The following is an 18,415-nucleotide window of genomic DNA, read 5'->3' as shown; positions in this document are numbered from 1 at the left end:
AGTAGTTTCAGGTGGCATGGGCCTGGAAATTCTTTTCCATCAAACTTACTTATGTGAAGTTCTACTGGGATCAGTCACCATTTGTACCAGGAATTAAAGTTTATGAAAGACATGAGAAAGGTTGGTAGCAGTTTTCTGATTCTGAACTTGGCTCTAATAAAGCCGTGCTTTCCTTTCTATCCCTCTTTTTACCTCATCCTTGCCAGAAACAGTCTTATGTAACACCTGCCAGCCTCCCCACTACACAGCTCTGAATTTATTTCCCAGCATTGTACAGGGCTGATTTTCCCCTTGTATATCCCCAGATTCATCTCCATGATGCTTGTTCTATCTGAAATATCTTTCCTTCCTTCTTCCTTCTTTATTCCTTTCTACTCTCTTCTCCCCACTCCTCTCCTTTCCTTCCTCATTTCCCTTCCCTCCTCATTTCCCATTCTTCTTATAAATTTGCCACGTTCTTTTCCATATTCCTGGACTCTAAACTTTTAAAAATAATTTCTTCTAATTTGAAATACAAGCTCAAAGCAATAAGGTGAGCACAGTATTTTTGTAGCCCATGTGAATGCTGTTCTGCTTTACAGATTAGAATGACCTAATGCTATCACCTTGAAATCTGTGTCTTGCTTACAGACCCCCTGCGACAGTAGAAAAACTAATACATCTATATGAGAGTCTTGATTGTTGCATTTTCAATTTGCTGCCTGATTTATTAGACAGATATAATAGTATGTGTTTAGCCACGCAGCTTTCAAGTGACTCGACAGAAAAGGAGGAGTTTCTATGCATCTACTGTTTAAAGTTAGCAATCACTCCCACTTTAATTTTTTTTTTAACTTCTGATCAGTTCATTTATGAGGATGTTGGGAGACTCCCAAGATATGAGTTCAAATCTAACATGAAAAGGATGCTAAGGATAGGGGCTGCAGGAAGAATGGAGAAGCAGACGTGTTTGCATACTTCAATCATGGATTGTGGCTTGATTTCCAAGTGACTCTCCAGCTAGGATGGCCACAGCCAGCTGTGGGTGTCCAGGCTGCTGGCTCTAGTAACCCGGCCTGTCTTCCCTTGCAGTGTGGCACCGTGGACCAGGGCCTGTACGTGAACCTGACCGAGAGAAATCTGCAGGATGCTCAGAAGTTCATTCTGATGCATGAGGTGGTGCAGCCGGTGACCACAGTGCCCTCCTTCATGGAGGACAATAGCCGCTTTTCCCACGTGGCCGTCGACGTGGTGCAGGGCAGAGAAGCGCTCGTCCACATCATCTATTTGGCCACAGGTAGGAGCTCTGCCCTCCTCTGAGGGGTTTTCTACCATCTTCTGATTTTGTGTTTTAGATTTAGATTCTAAACATGCAATTTCAATTTCAAGCTTTACGTCTGCTATCTCTTTCTGCAACCAGCAAAACCCGTGATGCTCACTTATCTTCCTCAGCCTCTGTGCCTCTCTTTGAAAATCTCAATTTATTTTCACTACATTGGTCATAACTTTAATTGGAAAGACAATGGCTTGTTTCTTTGCTATTATTCCTCACATATTCATAAAATAAGTCTTTTCTTGGCAAGACCATTTGAATTTGGATAATTTAAGACAAAGGTATGCTTTGTTGGAAGACATTGCTGGGTGAAATATTATCTTGGGATTGTCATGGTGATTTCTCATTTGTTCAAAAACAGTGCCTTCAGCAAAATATTTGCGTGGATGGTGGTGCATGGCGCTGTTCAAAGAATATGTTTTGGGGCATAAATAATGGAACATTTACAGCAAATATAGGCAGCGATACTTTCAAATTACAAATAACCATTAGATCTCTTCAGTTTCCAAAGAAACTAGAGTGTAGAAAGCATGTTCCATGTCAGTTTATTACACAGACAGCTCTGAGGGACCTGGCTCAGCTCTGTGGACTTGTCCCTCTCTTTCCTGCCTTCAGATCCCCAGACAGAGCCACCTCACGGTGGAGTCTGCCCTCCCCATTCTTTGGCCAGTGTTCTGTATAATTGTCCTTTCTCATGGAGCACAATTACTGTTTTGGTTGCTGACAATAATATATATTTTTGTTGAAAGAACTTCTCAATTCCAAATTACATATTTACCACATATTTACCAGTTAGTTGTTTTTTTGTTTTTTTGTTTGTTTTTTCCGTGAAGTTGCTACTATGTACTGAACCTTTACTATTTATGGAGTTCATCTGAAGCACTGGGAAGTAAACTGGTGAACACACAGGCATCACCTGCCCTGCTGGACCTTACGTTCTAGTGGGGACAGCAGATACTAAACAGACCAGTCAGTAAGACTCCAGGGAGGTGATGGCGAGCAGACACAGCAGACACGCAGAGAGGGCTGTGGCCCCGGGTGCCCAGCAAGCTCCTGCATTTGCTAGTCAGCATTGATCTCTGCTAGGAAGTGATGATGAAGCTGAGCAGGGACTGAGCAGGTGGGGCCAGCCCTGCACCCATAAGGGAAACAATCAATGAGCCAGATGTGGGACTGGCCGGTGGCAGGCAATGCCACTGAGTGGTCAGGTAAGGTAAGGACAGATGTGACCACTGGGTGGGCAGATGGAAGCCACAGCTACCTCTCAGGGCCAGTTTGTGGGAAGAGGAGGAAGTGGAGAGGAGGAGGAGCACTGGCTGAAGTCAGATGGAACCAGCTGCTTAGGGCGTCTCTTTTAGAAACTTTTCAGGGAAGGGAAGTGGAGGATTGATGAGTTATCTGGAGGGGATGGGAGGAAAAGGAAAGGATTTCGTTGATTTTCGTTTGTTTTAAGAGAAAAGAAGGAATTACCATTGCACTGTCTTCTTGTTTATGAGACGGCAGGCAGGATTGTTTCTGGAATGAAATATTTATAGAAATCTCAAAAAATAGATCTGGGCACAGTGGCTCATACCTGTAATCCCAGCACTTTGGGAGGCCAAAGCAGAAGGATCATTTTAGGCTAGAAGTTTGAGACCCACATGGGCAACAGAGTGGCACTGCACATCTACAAACATTTTTAAAATTAGGCAGGTATGGTGGTGCACCCAGCTACTCTGGAGGCTGATTTGGGAGGATTGCTTGAGCCTAGGAATTTGAGGCTGCAATGAGCTAGGATTGCACTATTGTACTCCAGCCTGGGCAGCAGAGTAAGATGCTGTCTCAAAAAGGGTGGGAAAAGATGAAGGCTCAAGACCTTCAACAAAGAGGCAGCCTGAGCTGAGCTTCCTTCTCTGCATCCCTGTCCTGTCACTTCAGTCTACAGAAAAGCAGATGGAATAGCAGGCATCCCAGCAGGAGCAAAAGGGCATGTGCCACAAAGTTACTTCGCTTGGAAAAAAAGGAAGAGCAATGTAAATCAACTACCCAGAGTTGAAATGATGAAAGAGACAAAATGAGATGAAAAGGAAGTTCACAGAGATGAGGGAATAAATAGAAGCTCAAAATGATGCTCTATTCTACAAGAGTAATAATTAAACTAGAAACTTCATGGAAACAAAAACACACCTAAAGCTTAGACAGAGAGTAAATGTTTTCAGTGATTAAGGTGGAACATGTAGAAATAAAAGATAAGGTTTTAAATATGAAGGACCCACAAGACCGTAGAACACACAGAGTGATTGGTGTCTTTGAACCAAAGAACCCTGTCTGTGGAGCTAAAAACTTGTGCCCAAAGACACTATTGAAGAAAATTACCCTGAAATAAAGGAAGAATTGAGTCTGCAAATTTCAAAACACACTGTATTTGCGCAATATTAATTCAGAATAAATGAACACTAGCCATGTAAGTTTTTGAATTTCAAGAATACAGAAACATTTAGGTATTGAGGAGAAAAAAAAGTAACCAAAAATGAAAAAAAGTCACATGCTCTCAGGATAGTCTGCAGCTGTATAAATCTGTGAAACATGGTTATACAAAATTCTGAGAAAAAGAAAATGTGAATTGAGCATATTATACTCACCCAAGAATAAAAAAAAGGCAGACACTCTCAACAATGAAAATCTCAAGGAATAGAAAACCAAAAATCTCTTTTACAAACACAAAATAAGACTAATTAGGGGCTACATTCAGCCAAATGATGTGAGAAGGTTTGAGAAAGAAAGGAAAACCAAATAGGGAAATCCTCAATACCAGATTTCAAGTAAAACAATACATGCACACGTTAGAGGAAAATAAATGTGACTCAAGAATGTGATTCTAGGGTAATCTTTCCATCAAAAGTAAAGGTACATGGAAAATTTAGGGATAATGTATCTGTGATTCCTACTTCAAAAACAGAAAACCTTGGCTGCTAGCCGAAGAAGCAAATCAGAACAAAAACCTCAGGAAAGACATTGTGGAGAGAGGGTGAGGGAGGTGTTGGGGACTTGTTTTACTACCTGAGGAAGAAGCAATAGGGTGTCACCTGAACTAAGACTCGGGGCGCAGCGGAGCATAAGGAGCTCAGACAACAGAAGGACTGCTGATTGGTCAGGTCATGAGTTCAACAGCAAGTTCTTTCAGCCTTGCTTGACCCTGAACCCTCAGCCATATGCTGTGCTTCAGCTACCACCGTGGCTGACAGATTCCTGCGCAGGACCAGGAGGTTCTTCCAGGTGATGCTGAGGAGCTGGTGGTCAGGCGTCTGTAGCGCTCTTGCTACACCTGGGCTTGGATGAGATCCCACTCTTCTGGGAGTAGGATATGGCTTCTCCAGCAGGTGCTGGAGGAGCTGGTAGCTGCAGCCCAGAAGGGCAGGAGGATGAACTCTCCGTGAAGCAAGCCTCACCCAGAGGGATGTGGGATATGAGCAAAATGCAACTGGTGAATTCCCCTTCCATTTTCACCTCCAGGTGACTGTCCAAGGGCAGGCTCCTCATGTAGCCAAGCAGATGTCCCTTTCTGTTTCATCATAAAGGAAGAGCACCTTGGTAACAAATCATGTAGCATCACTCCCTGCTCTTTCCTGCTCCATATTCCTTTCCCTCACCACACAGCCCTGGGATTGCACCGCCAATAATGCATTAGCACCGAATCCTTGAATCCTTCGCTCTGTTTTCTAGGCAACCACAGTAAGGGATCCAACAATGCCTGGAGTTCATTCAACCCTGTAGAGTTTCAGGGCTACAGATGCAGGCAGGGATAGCTAATATATGCCTTCTAGCTATGTTTAAAATTTCAGATTTTAATCTAAGCAGAATTATAATTACTGAAAGTTCTGTAAAGTAAAGAAGTTACATGATATGAGGCATGTTTTCAAAGATTACTATCTATAAATCCTGGAGAATGAATCAGAGGGTAACAAAAAGGGTAGAAGGAGGGTAAAATTTGGGGTAAAATTTCTTTCTATACTAACAGTACTGTATTGCTACAGGATCTGACACTGTATAAAATAAGCAGGCATTCTAGATGTCATTGCATTGTAATTGAGTGAGGGAGAATAGGCCGGGGTCAAGGCTATTGCAGTCACCAAGGTGGCCTAGGAGGAGGTGAGCATGGCAGGCTCAGCCTGAAGATAGGCAGGTGTCACCCTCAAGGAAGCAAACATTACTTCTTGGGGGACAAAAAATCTTATTTTTGTTCAAATAGACATGCACTATACAAGCAAATATACAGTACAGAATATCTGTAGTAAAATTTCATGGGTGAGGGGACAATCAGGAAAAACATGTGAGAAGTCTTCTTGTAGGAGTGATAATGGAACACCTATCAGTTTGAGAAATGCTGCTGTTGGTTAATTTCTTGAAGAGAAACTGACAGACACAGCAGGTGTTTTGGAGGAGTAGGAGAATGGGTGCAATTAAGAATGACTCCTGGCCGCGCGGTGGCTCACACCTGTAATCCCAGCACTTTGGGAGGCCGAGGCGGACGGATCACGAGGTCAGGAGATCGAGCCATCCTGGCTAATACGGTGAAACTCCGTCTCTACTACAAAATACAAAAAATTAGCCTGGCATGGTGGTGGGTGCCTGTAGTCCCAGCTACTTGGGAGGCTGAGGCAGGAGAATGGCGTGAACCCAGGAGGCGGAGCTTGCAGTGAGCGGAGCTCCAGCCACTGCACTCCAGTCTGGGTGACAGAGCGAGACTCTGTCTCAAAAAAATAAATAAAATAAATAAAAGAAAAAAAGAAAAGAATGACTCCTGATGTTTTTGGTTTGGACAGTTGATACTCCTGGTGTCCTTTCCTGAAAAGAAGACACTGGAGTTTTTGTGCCAAAATTCACTGGAGAGGGTTCAGCAATGGACAAGATAGACAGACACCCTGATCTCAGGAAGCGTATATTTTGGAGGGGGGCAGAAGCAATAAAACAAGCAGTTACATTAAATGTTAAATAGGAAAAAATGAAACAGGAAGATGGGATGGGGGAGGCAGGGCTTTCAGTGTTAAGAAGAAACGTGCAATGTGAGGAGAGAAACAGGTCCATTAAAGTTGGAAGTTGTGCTGTTTTTCATGGGAAGTTGGGTGGAGAGAGATTGGGGCGAGTTGAGGAAATCTATACACATCTAGACAACTTCTTAATAGATGAGTGACTCTAAGGCTGGGAGTGAGGTGGGGCAGGGGGTTGGGGGAGACAGCAGAATGGAGGACCACGGGGGATTGGTATGGGCACTTTACCTGTGGGTGTCAGCAGCCAGTTTTGCACCTGTCACGGGGAAATGCATCTGTAAATGTTTCTAATCTCCCCTCTCCATCTCCACGTGCTCACTATCGCGTCCCTTCCGGACCTCAGAGCATTGTTTCTATCAATCCCATCCCCAGTCTTCCGAGATGCAGACGTAGAACCTGGGCTGAGAGGCCAAGCGGAAGGAGAGGACTTGGCTGAGGGGCTGAAAATAAAGCACCAAAGGGAACCAAGAGAGGGTGTGAGCTGGGAAAGGAGGCGTGACTGTGTGTGTCTGTGTTTGATGCGGTGCTGGGCGTCTGCCAATTGAGAAAAACCAGCCACCGGACAAGTGAGAAAGGCAACAACAGAAGAGTTTCTAAGGGCAACACCTGAAATCCATGCCATTTAGTGCTTTTGAAAGGTATTGATACCAGGTAAAGATGGAATTCCACCTGTAAGGACTTTGGAGTTTTGGCACGTGCAATTTTGACTGTTTTCAGTATAGGTTAGATCCTGTGAACCTATGAATCTGGCTTTTAAAAGTTTACTACTGCCAATGGACATCATCTCACTGAGGAGGAAGAATGAGGGAGTAAGAAAGAGGGGTCCCCAAGTGGGAGAGGTTCTGAGGTGCACAAGGGGTAGGGGCAGGGGTCAGAATAACCTCAGGGAAAAAAGAAGAGATGCCCTGATGTACCTGGGGGCCTGAGACTCACACCTGTCACCTTCACTTAGCTTTGCCCTGAGCACCAGGGAGGAAGTGTAACCAGGGACCGCCCCGTTCCCGCTCTTCCCTTCCAAACTCGTTTTAAGTACAGAAGAGTGCTTTTTTATGGTTGCTTTCTACGAATCATTTTTAAAGTCAGGAGATCAATATGACTTCCCAAATGAACTTGTAGAAAAGACAAAGAAACAATGTTCTATATACTCTAGAAGTTTCTTCTGCAAGAGTGACAGTGGCCAACTAACTCGGCAAATGGGGAAATTCTCTTTCTAACTTTCTTAACTCCCTTCATTTTTTTTTTTTTTTCTAGCATCTAATGTCCAAGGCTTTCAAGTCCCTATCTAAAAAAAGTAAAGCGAGGCTGAGTGAGGAACAGACCTTGACATTCCCTTTGAACAACATACATAAGACTTTAGAGACCCCAAGGATATCCGTCCGGGTACCAAAAATTAAGTTAATACATTTACGGTTGCCACTACTCCTAAGAATTATCTCACTCAGTGTTTCTAAGCAATTTGCAACTATCTAAGTGTCAGGAACAGGTATTAACTTGTGAAAAATTATGTTGGATTTTTTTTTTTTTTTTAACATTCACTCCAAATTCAGTCCTTCTCACCAGAAATTATAAATCCAAACCGAGTCTGGACTTGCATTACGTGTGCTTCTTTATGTAAGGGGCTCCCATCAACTGAAGGGGGTACATTGTAGAGTCTGAGTGCTTATTTGGTAAAATTTAATGCATTTTTTATTTATTGATGGAATAATTACTGCAAGTAATAGCAACTCAGTTGCCTGGTGGCATGGGTTAAACTGTGTTCCCAAAGAAGGTATGTTGAAATTTGTAACCCTTCAGTACCCCATTTGACCTTATTTGGAAACAGGGCCTTTGAGCATGTAATTAGTTAAGTCGAGATGAAGTTATGCTGGAGTACAGTGGACCTCTAATCCAATATGCCTGGTGTGCTTGTGAGATGAGAAAAGAGGCAAGCCGGGAGAATGCCATGTGACAACATAGGCAGAGACTGGAGTGCACACATGCAAGCCAAGGAACACCCAGAATGGGCAGCTGGCATCAGAAACTAGGATGAATGAAGAATTCCACCCAGATTCTTAAGGAAACATGGCTCTCCCAATACCTTGATTTCAGACTTCCAGCATCCAGAACTTGAGCCAATACATCTCCGCTGCTTTAAACCCACCAGAATTGTGATACTTTATTGCAGCAGCCCTAGGTTACTAATATACCTGTGTAGACTTTGCCACACTGCATCTGCTCTTACAGTCAAATTTAAAGAGTAGCCTGGCTTTCTCCTGCTGCCTGACGCTGTTCAGTATCCCGAACTCCATGAACACAATTAGTTCTTTAGTACGAGTTTGTGTTAGGCCCAATTAAAATGAAAATATACTGTTGAATATAATTCAATATATGCCAAACCACCTAAAATGCTATAACAACAACTAATTGTTTTGTTTAATTAAATGTGGGAGCATTAGTTCTTGCATTTTAATGTGTTTTGCTTTTAAACATGTTTTCTGAATATTTTTAGTAGCTGATGCCTGGTCTCCCAATCACAAAATAATATGAAGTTATAAGCTATGAATTAGTCAATTTCCCAATATGTTCTAAATAGGATGCAACCAACCTCATCTTCATGGAGGAATTTTCCTGTTCTCTTCGTGGCCTCCTGCTTCCTCTTCACCTCGCTTTGCTTTGGACCCACCTGAAGCAGATGATCTTTCTCTCAGGTTTCACATGATTAGTATTGATTGAAGATTGCCCTCGGTAGTAAAGATTGTGGTCTGTGGACAGAAAATGCATAAGTAAATAAAATTGTTTTTCCTTACCTCTTTTTATATAGATCCTACCTGATACAAATTTTTGGTATAACTCCTTTAGGTTTAATGGCAGTGGCTAGGAGATGAAGCACAGTGGACTCCTGTTCCCAAACCTGCTGTCCTTCTGCTTATACAAAAACCCAGTTAGGGTAGTATTGTTTCTGTCTGAGATGATGGTATTATATACCTACAAGGATTTTTTATAATCTTGATTCAATGCCCCAGATTTTCTTATTTTTGCTAAGTCTAATCTCTACTTCTACAGAGGGACATTCAACACATTTTCTACATCAAAGCTTCATGAGACAAGTCTAACATAGAACACAAGTTACTGGAGTATATAATGTAGATACATGCTTAGGAATTTTTAACAGCTATTTACCCTGGAAAATTCAGTAATGAGAAGACCCACTTGACGGTTAATTTGATGATGAATCGGCCAGTGTTTTCACAAAGGACTTTTCTAGTTGATGGTGAGCACATAGGTCTTTACGGGTACTAACAACTTTCAATTAAATGGCTCCTCCATCTTCACCCATATTATTTGTTGTGGTAAAACATATTTTACAATCATTACCAACACTTTTTAACTATTATCCATACAGAATGCTGGCATATCTTAAAAGAGAGCTTATCTGGCCGGTGCAGTGGCTCACACCTGTAATCCTAACACTTAGGAGGCCGAGGCAGGCGGATCACGAGATCCGGAGTTCAAGACCAGTCTAGCAAACATGGTGAAACCTTGTCTCTACTAAAAATATAAAAATTAGCCGGGTGTGGAGGTGTGTGCCTGTAATCCCAGCTACTCAGGAAGCTGAGGTAGGAGAATCACTTGAGCCGGGGAGATGGAGGTTGCAGTGGCCCAAGAATACACCATTGCACTCCAGCCTGGGTTACGAAGCTAGGCTCCATCTCAAAAAGAAAAAAAAAAAAAGTATCCATTTTTTTCCACCACTCTGGAGCTCACTTTGGTAAGATCCAAGTGTGCAAGCTGAATATAGTTGAAAGTGTTTCCTGTGTTCAATATAGTCTGATGAGAATATTTTTAAACAAATATTTAAAAGAGCAGATTCTGCTGGTGATGTAACTTGGATAATGAGATTCTCGGTAGTTTTTTAAAAATTGTTTTCTCCATAACGAGCATTTACCAAATAAATTTTTTTTTTGGAGGAATAATTCCATGTTCTGTCACCGTGAGACATCAATTTTGTTAGTTTTGAATGAGGCAGGCTGAAGGTTTCAATTTATCTGATTTGTTGTCATGTAAATTCTAATTTATTATAAGTTCTGCCAAGGTGTTTATGGATACCAGAGATAGAACTAAAATTATACTGATAAATACGTAAAAATTAAGTCTTCGCAAGCCAATCCATTTCATCTGTTGGATGGTGATTCTTGACATGTGTCCCTGTGTGCCCATTTCCATATCCTCATGCTTAATTTTAGAGTTCTAACAGGGTGCTAAGGCTGAGTTCAAAATCAAAATCCACGTAACCCTAGTAACCTGTGAGATGCAGGATGTCTTTTAGCGTCACCTGACAGCAGCCCAGGCCTGCATCTCCTAGGAATGTCCTGGGATGCCCAAGTTTGGGAAGAGACAATGGAGATGAGCCTTGGCGGCTTCTCAGGACCTGCATGGGTCTCACCATGGTTGTGAACAAAGACAAACAATTCAATCTTCAACGAAGACCAAGTCAAAGCACTGACTTCAGAAAATGCGTATTGACAGAAAATACATGTATATTTACACCAGAATGAAGCCCTCCAAATGTTCAGATGAGGCTATATCAGGAACACAGCCTGCCCTCATAGAACCTCAGGCATATTGGGATAGAGTCAACATCACTGGTTCCCATAGTTTTGTCTTACAGCTGCAATTAAAAGAACATCTTAAATGACTCCATCATTTAAAGCATTCATCTTGTCCTCTGCCTTCATTTTCTGTAACCTACACCCTGAACTCAGTTCTATGGGGTAACCGGGTTCCCAAGAGACTTCAGCAGCCTATAACTGCCCCAGTTTTCTGGTTTCTAAGTGACTGCACATCTAGCCACATAGGAAGAATTTAAGTGCTATCACTCCAATGAATCAACTGTGATCACACTGCTCCTGCATCTCTGAGTCTGTTTATGGGGTTAATTCTGTTGCATTGCTGGAGCAATCCAGTTACAGTGGCACCCACATGCTGGGTAAGCATGGTCTTTATTGTTGTCCCTACCTGATAAATCTATTTAAATTCTACCTAATTTCAATTAGGTTCTTTTGGCAGTGAGGAAATCCTTGGGTTATTTTAAGCAATGGGGTATGTTTTAAGGATACATGTTTCTGCTGCCCCATCCGTGGTCACCCATCTGTGCATTCCTTAACTCACATTCCTGAGAGGGAGAGTCTGACCTGACTACCACATCACCATTATCCTGCATGTGCCACATGCTACAGGCTAGGCCCCTGCTGTGGCTGCTGGTCAACTGGCAGAGTGGCCATCCTTGGGTGAGGGACCCACCTCTGACACCATCAGCTTTGGGAACAGGAACTAAGTTACCTATGCCAGAACTGGAGCCTCTTTTTTCAACAAGAGCAGGACAGCTAACCTCAGAGGGAACCCTGGGCTTCACACACAGTTCAATAAGGTGTTAAATAGGGTATTCAAAGGAGTTGTTATTCTTGTATTGTTGTACAACATATTATCATATTCTTAGCAATTTTAAGCATCATACACTTATTAGCTCACAATTTCCATGGGTCAGGACCCCAGGCACTGCTTAGCTGGGTCCTCTGTTCAGGATTTCACTAGGCTGCAATCAGGATGCCAGCTAGGGCTGCAGTCTCATCTGAAGGCTTGACTAGCGAGGAGTCAGCTTCCAAGCTTATTCAGTTAATTAACAAAGTTTATTTCCTCATGGTGTTGACAGAGGGCCCTAGGTTTTTCCTGGCTGTTGGCAGAGTTTACTTTCACATCCTAAGACCACCTGCAGCTTTCCGCCCATATCCTTCTTCAATGTGGCCACTTACTCTATGCAACCGGCAAGGAGAGCCTGTCTTCTCAGAGAGGTCCTTTAGGGTGTTTCACCTGATTAACTCAGGCTCATCCAAGATGATCCAGCTTTTGATTAACTTAAAATTAACTTATTTGTAATCTAACTTTTATCTGCAGGATTCCTTCACTGTTGCCATGTCATGTGATCTAATCACAGGAGTGACACACCGTCATATTCATAGGTCTGGTCAATATTCACCAGAGAGGACTACACAGAACATGAACACTAGGGGTTGGGAATGGTAGGGACTGTTTCAGGAATCTGCCTGAAATAGGAGGTCTATTAGATGCCCTCTGTCTTACAGTTACCACCTCTTAGTCTCACCCCCCAAAAACCCTCTAAATAGATTTTAATTTTGAAAGTTTAAAATTAAATGTAAAATGGATTTCCTTGGAGCAAACAGCTAGGACTACAATTACGAGGGCTCTTCCTATTTAAAGGGAGAAATTGTTCTTCTGGTTTGTGCTGCATGAGTCATTACACTGGTTATTTGCTCTACCTCTAGTTATCCAAACCTGGCTGAAGTGGCTGAAGTGCTTCCACCAAGCAGAGTTATTTTCCATTTTCACAAATGCTCCATGAGCAAATGTCTAAATGAAAAAGAAAAATTCAGGAATGTAGAAGAGAAGGACAAGAGGAAGATGCCATATATTGTATGGCATTCAAAGGGTAATTTCCTACTAACCAAAACCAAGTGAGCGAACACACGAAACTCCTACCTGTCAGCGTTAAATGTGTAAAGGCCACCGCCATCTCTGCTTGCACCCCTCTAGCCATCTCTGTACTTTCCTTCTTCCCTTTATTTGTACTGCCAGTGGGATGTGTGTTCATTTCCTAACTGGGGCATAAACATGTGCCTAACTGGAGTCAGAAACACAGGCAGTGAGGTGACTGCATCTCTGTCCCAGGGTGTGCTGCATCTCTGACACCCAGTTATTCAAGGGCCACTGAGAGGATTTAAGGAATCCTGCAAGAGAAGAGTATCCACTGCTTGGGAGTAACTTGACCCTCCATAAACACATAGGAACCTGATGACCTTTGCAATTCCTTTGGAGATGCAGAGAGCAGAATTTTAGAACTCTACCACACCTCCACTTGCTGCTGAGTATTAGAATAGTATATAAAATTGCTGTCACCTGGCCCACCATAGTCATTCTCTAAGCTGTGAAATCAGAAAACAAAATTCTTCTTGGAACCGTAAAAACTGGAATAATTTGATTCTGCTGTGATGTGTTAACAAGTGGAATCTTTGCTCAAGGAGACCTCTCTGACTCCATGCTCAGATCACCACAGAGCTGTCGTCTCTTACCCCTTCAAAGGTCTGCAGGGTAAAGCTTCCTATTATGATGTAGTCTAACATGAAGGACACGGTAACAGAGACTTTCTGAAGGAGTGAGGTTGCTTGGACTGTATTTACTGGTGCAAAGTGGAACCACAGCTAATCACAGAAGTCAAATTCCTTCTAGGATTTTTTTTCTGCCTTGATTTTTGAGTGTCTGATGCTTTTATTCTCGATCTAAGCACATCCTGTCATCCTTGTTAACTTGTATAGATGCCCCTGCCTGGCAATGATGACCAGCCATTACTAAGCACGTTTAGGCCTTGACCTCTGTAATTAAATTCTAAAACAGACAGCAGTGCATTCTGAAGGACATGGAAGGAATGGGTGCATCCTCCAATGCATGATAAAATGGTGGTAACAATGGTGTTACAGACAAACTTTCCTCCAGGAGTTGCTACACAGCAGAGTGACTGGAAGAAAAGGTACCTAACCACATCTTTTCAAAAAAGCCTTTGCAGAAAAGATGAGGGTACCGAGATACCTTGAGGAACAGAAGGAAGATATTTCACATATCTGGGAGTAAGAGAGGGTTGGGAGTAGGAAGTAAGGTGCGACTGTCAATATCGCACTTCCCACCTGGAAGTCATTAGTGGAAACAAACGCCTCAAATCTCCCAGCAAATTAACACTTAGAACATTTCCTTACACCAGAATGTCTGCAGTAAGCTGTAATTTACAGTGGTGCAATTACTGACAATGCCCAAGTCTAACTGCATACTTGTCCCAGGCATGGGGAAAACAGTATTTGTCGCTTGCAGAGATGTCAACATCAGAATTACTTTCATTTTGGTTGTTTCAAAACAGCCTAAAAATCTGCTCCATTATTTATTGGTTTATAGTATTTTCATCTCCCTTTCCTTTTTGAAACCTAAAGAAGTCCAACACTATGTTTCTTAAGTGTGGTATTTTCTGGTGTTTAAACAGAATTCTTACCAAAGGATGCTGTGGAGTTCCATCATGTTACGTTTTCATAATGTTAAGAAAGGAATGATGTTTTGAGCTGTGTCCCTAGGGGCAATGCTTCTCCTACACGATCCTATCCTACTCGTCAGATCCACATTTCCTCAGAGAAGCTGAGGACATGCAATGTGTTAATGAGACCTTGTTTGAAGAATCAAAGTAGCCTGTCATTAACCAGACCTCTTGCAATGGTCCCAGTGCTTGTGTCCCTCTAGATTGAAGATAAGTTGAAATCTAATCCCCAATGTGAGGGTATCTGAAGGTGGAGCCTTTAGGAGGTGATTAGGTCGTGAGGATGGATTTCTCATGAGGAGGATTAGTGCTGTAATAGAAGAGATCCCAAAGAGATCCCTCACTTCTTCCACCATTGAGACACAGAAGGAAGATGCCATCTGTGAGGAACTGCCTGTGACCAGACATCAAATCTGCAGGCACCCTGATCTTGGACCTCCCGGGCTTTAGAACTATGAGATATAAATCTCTGTTGTTGATAACCCCACACCCCAATCTATAGTATTTTATTATAGCACTCTGAGTGGACTAAAGATGCTCCTAAAGTTGAGAATGTCTGAAGTTATAATTATGTAGCCAGTTATTCTAGACCAAAACCACAACAACAACAAAACAAACAAACAAAAAACAGTGTGAAGAAAACAACTTTCCCTGTGTGGAATTGTCTGACTATAGTAAGTGCAAAATAAATGCTGAATGAATGAGTTATTGGAAAGCAACGAACCGTCTGTCCCTGTGTGCGTTCATCCTTTCTTCAGGTCTTCACCAGCTCCATTTCGTTATTTTGACTAATCCCAAAACAGGAACAATATGAAAACAGTGGTAAAGAGCTTTTGGTTTTGTTTTCCCGTTTAAGAGCAATCAACACGAGTTTCATAAGTTTCTGACCAAAAGAAACACTTATCACTAGGTTCTGGATTTTGAAGGCTGCGAAAGCTCAGCTATGTTTGCAAGTTTTAAACCATTTTGAGGTTAAAGCATTGTTTAGCAGGGCCTTTCTTGCTACCTACTTCTACTCTAACCACTGTGTTTCAGCTGAATATCATGAATCTGGTTAAATACATAGTATGTTTTTTTGAGGAATTAAAATTAGATAAAGGAAAGGAAAGTTTGCTCAAGAAACTGAAGATGTCTTTCTTGTAACCAGAAAATATGTTAAGAATTGTTCTTCTGTGTTACTAAAATATTGAGCGTTGTTGTCTGAAATTAGTAAAAAATCCTTTAAAGTGATCTTCAGTTTTGCCAGGTGGAATTTGATTTCCACAACCCCAGAACAGTTTAGAGGTTTTTGTAGGCTTCAATTTTCACGTATTTGTGACCATGATAAAAATTTAGTAATTAATTTTTTGAATGCCCAAGTATGATTAAGGGATTTTAGTTAAAAAATTGTTATTTTTAGTATTGAAGTGATTGCTAAGATTAATTATCAGGGTAGAAACTTCATTTAGGCCTTCAATGATAGGATCATTTGATTAATTTTAAAAATCTGACCTTGTCCTTAACAGAAGAACACTGATTCATAGTGAAAAAATTAGTTTCAATCACAAATGCCTTGATTTGTCCTTGGTAAATTGTCTTTAAATGGCAGTCTTCACAAGGAGCTGCTGCTCTTTGAGTTAAACTATAATTTTCCTTCAATTAGAAATCATATTGATTACACAGTGTTGCCGTTTTTAATATCTCTACACAGCATTCATTTCTCTGTGCATGGATTGGATAATAGCCAGGTGTCTGGGGCTTTATGGGGTTGCTGACCTGTGGTGATTCACCTGGCAGCTTGTCTTTGGAACCTTCTAACACTTACAGCTGGGGTCGCTTAACCTGCACTTCTAGTTCCCCGTATTCTGGAGTTTTTCCGGCCTGGAGTCAGGGCCTGCCAGGAGCTCAGGGGCCCAGGGTCAGTGCTACCTCATTTTTGTCCTGGCTCAGCTCTGAGCCTTTCATGCAGTTTGAGTGACCTGGCCTTTGACATCTCAACTGAACAGTTCTTTGCTCTTGTGTCTGAGCTTTGTCCTGCATCCCAGGACATATCCCCATCTCAAAATCAGAGCCATTCCTGTGCCCTGTGAGTTGGTGCCCGCTCCTTCCGCCCCATCTCCAGGCACCGACCTCTTGTCCCCCAAGTCTTCTGACTCCTGCTGTCTAACTGGAACCCTTGCCACAGCCTGTGTGGTTGGTTGGAGGACATATAGCTAGTGTTGGGACCAGAATGCGTCTCAGCCACCTACATCCCAGTTAAGGAAAGCAGTGAAATGGTTCAGACTCATAATTTTCCTGCTGCCCAGTAAGAACTGGGCTGGGATTCCTCATAGATCGTAAGTAAATCTGCATCCATGAAAAGATTTGGGGAGCCTCGCTGGAGAGTCAGTGGAAGCCAGAGAGCTGGAGGTCCTGGACTCTGCGTCATTCGTGTGGGGCATGTTTAGTGGCTGAATCTTTCAGCTTGTCATTTCAACCGTGAGTCCCAATTTAAAACCATTTTTCTCTAAATCGACATTTGAGAAAACTGTCCCTCCTGCCCCTCCGATGCCAGCTGGGCCTTTCCTGCCCTCCAGATGTTTGCTGTTTGCTTTCGTCTTTCAGACTCTCAATTTCAAAGTCCACAGCCCTCCCCATCATTTCTGTTACCAATCCCTGAGCTTATGCTCACCAAATCCTGTCGATATTCAGGGTGAATGAATTTCTCTCACTGTCAAACACCAACTGAACCCCTTCCCCAGATTGTGTTTTAAAAGAAAAAAAAGGACAGAATTGTGTGAGTTGAAAACATTACGGGAGGACTTGTGTTCACAAGGAAGGATTAATGGGGGTGCAGGCATCTTTTCGCTATCTTTCTAGTTTTCCACTCTCACCCCTCTTCTTTCACCTTTTCTGTTTCTTTCAGGAGGATAGAGGAATTCCAACCCCTCTCCCGTATGAAGCCCCTTCTCTCAGCTCTCTTGACCCAACCAATATGTAGGTCTGGGGGTGAGGAAGGAGGAGGGTGTAGGCTTCAGGTCAAACTCTGTACAGGGCACCACCCAAAGGATGGCTGGAAATTCCCCAGTAGGACTGTTGGTGAATGAAGGGATCTCCTGTATTACATACTTGTCTTAGTACTGGCCGCTATAAAAAACGACTGTAGATTGGGTGGTTTAGAAACAACAGAAATGTATTTCTCATAGTGCTGGGGGATGAGAAGCTATGAAATCAGGATGCCAGCATGCTTGGGTTCTCATGAGGACCCTTTTCTGGTTTATAAGTAGCCACCTTCTCCCTGTGTCCTCACAGGGGAAAGAGACAAGTCAGGGCCCTGAGACCTATTTTATAAGGGCACCAATCTCATTGATGAGGGCTCCACCCTCATGACCTAATCACGTCCCAAAGACCCCCACCTCCAAATAACATCGCATTGGGAGTTAGGATTTCAACCTCGAAATCTGGTGGCGGGGGCGGGTGGGGACACAAACATTCAGCCTATTTCAATATACATGCCCTGTCTTTTATTTTTTATTGTAGAGTTAATCTATTTACATCTAAGAGTAGGTTCCTATAACATGTACATGTTGGGGAGTGGAGTATGGCACAAAGTACTAGTGACATGCATGAGTATTTACTTCAAAATAAGTTCCCAAAAGTGAAGAACTGTATTGTGTATCCAAGTTTTACATTGATTTTTCATTCCACATTTCTTGCACATAAGTCATCCATGTTCATGCACACAACTGAGGTTCCTCCACCCTAGCAGGCTGGACATGGGAAGTAGGACACCGAAGCATTTGAAAGCCCTCAGAATGCACAGACGCTGTTCATACTTAGGCTAGAAAAAGGGAGGCATTGTCAGTCCTGACTTGTTAATTCATATGCACCATTCACTGTGGCTCACGCCTCCTGGACAGAACACTGACAGGTGAAAATAATTCCCTCCAAGTAACACTTTCCCTCAGGCGAAAGAAATCAGTGGACATT

The 18,415-nt window shown here is 42.5% G+C and overlaps 1 protein-coding gene across 1 annotated transcript in view; it reads left to right on the top strand.

The window, feature by feature from the left end:
- The window catches only part of SEMA5A (semaphorin 5A), a 306,611-nt gene that overhangs the window by 143,751 nt on the left and 144,445 nt on the right, over positions 1-18,415 (top strand). Inside the window, exon 8 of the mRNA XM_030927820.1 lies at positions 1,072-1,276. Within this exon, the coding sequence (XP_030783680.1) occupies positions 1,072-1,276 (205 nt within the window). The remainder of the gene's footprint in view (positions 1-1,071; positions 1,277-18,415) is intronic.

The sequence above is a fragment of the Rhinopithecus roxellana genome, chromosome 3 (genome assembly GCF_007565055.1).
Source record: "Rhinopithecus roxellana isolate Shanxi Qingling chromosome 3, ASM756505v1, whole genome shotgun sequence".
Classification (NCBI taxonomy): domain Eukaryota; kingdom Metazoa; phylum Chordata; class Mammalia; order Primates; family Cercopithecidae; genus Rhinopithecus; species Rhinopithecus roxellana.
Note: the sequence above shows the minus strand (reverse complement) of the source record. Positions and strands in the feature narration are given on the sequence as shown.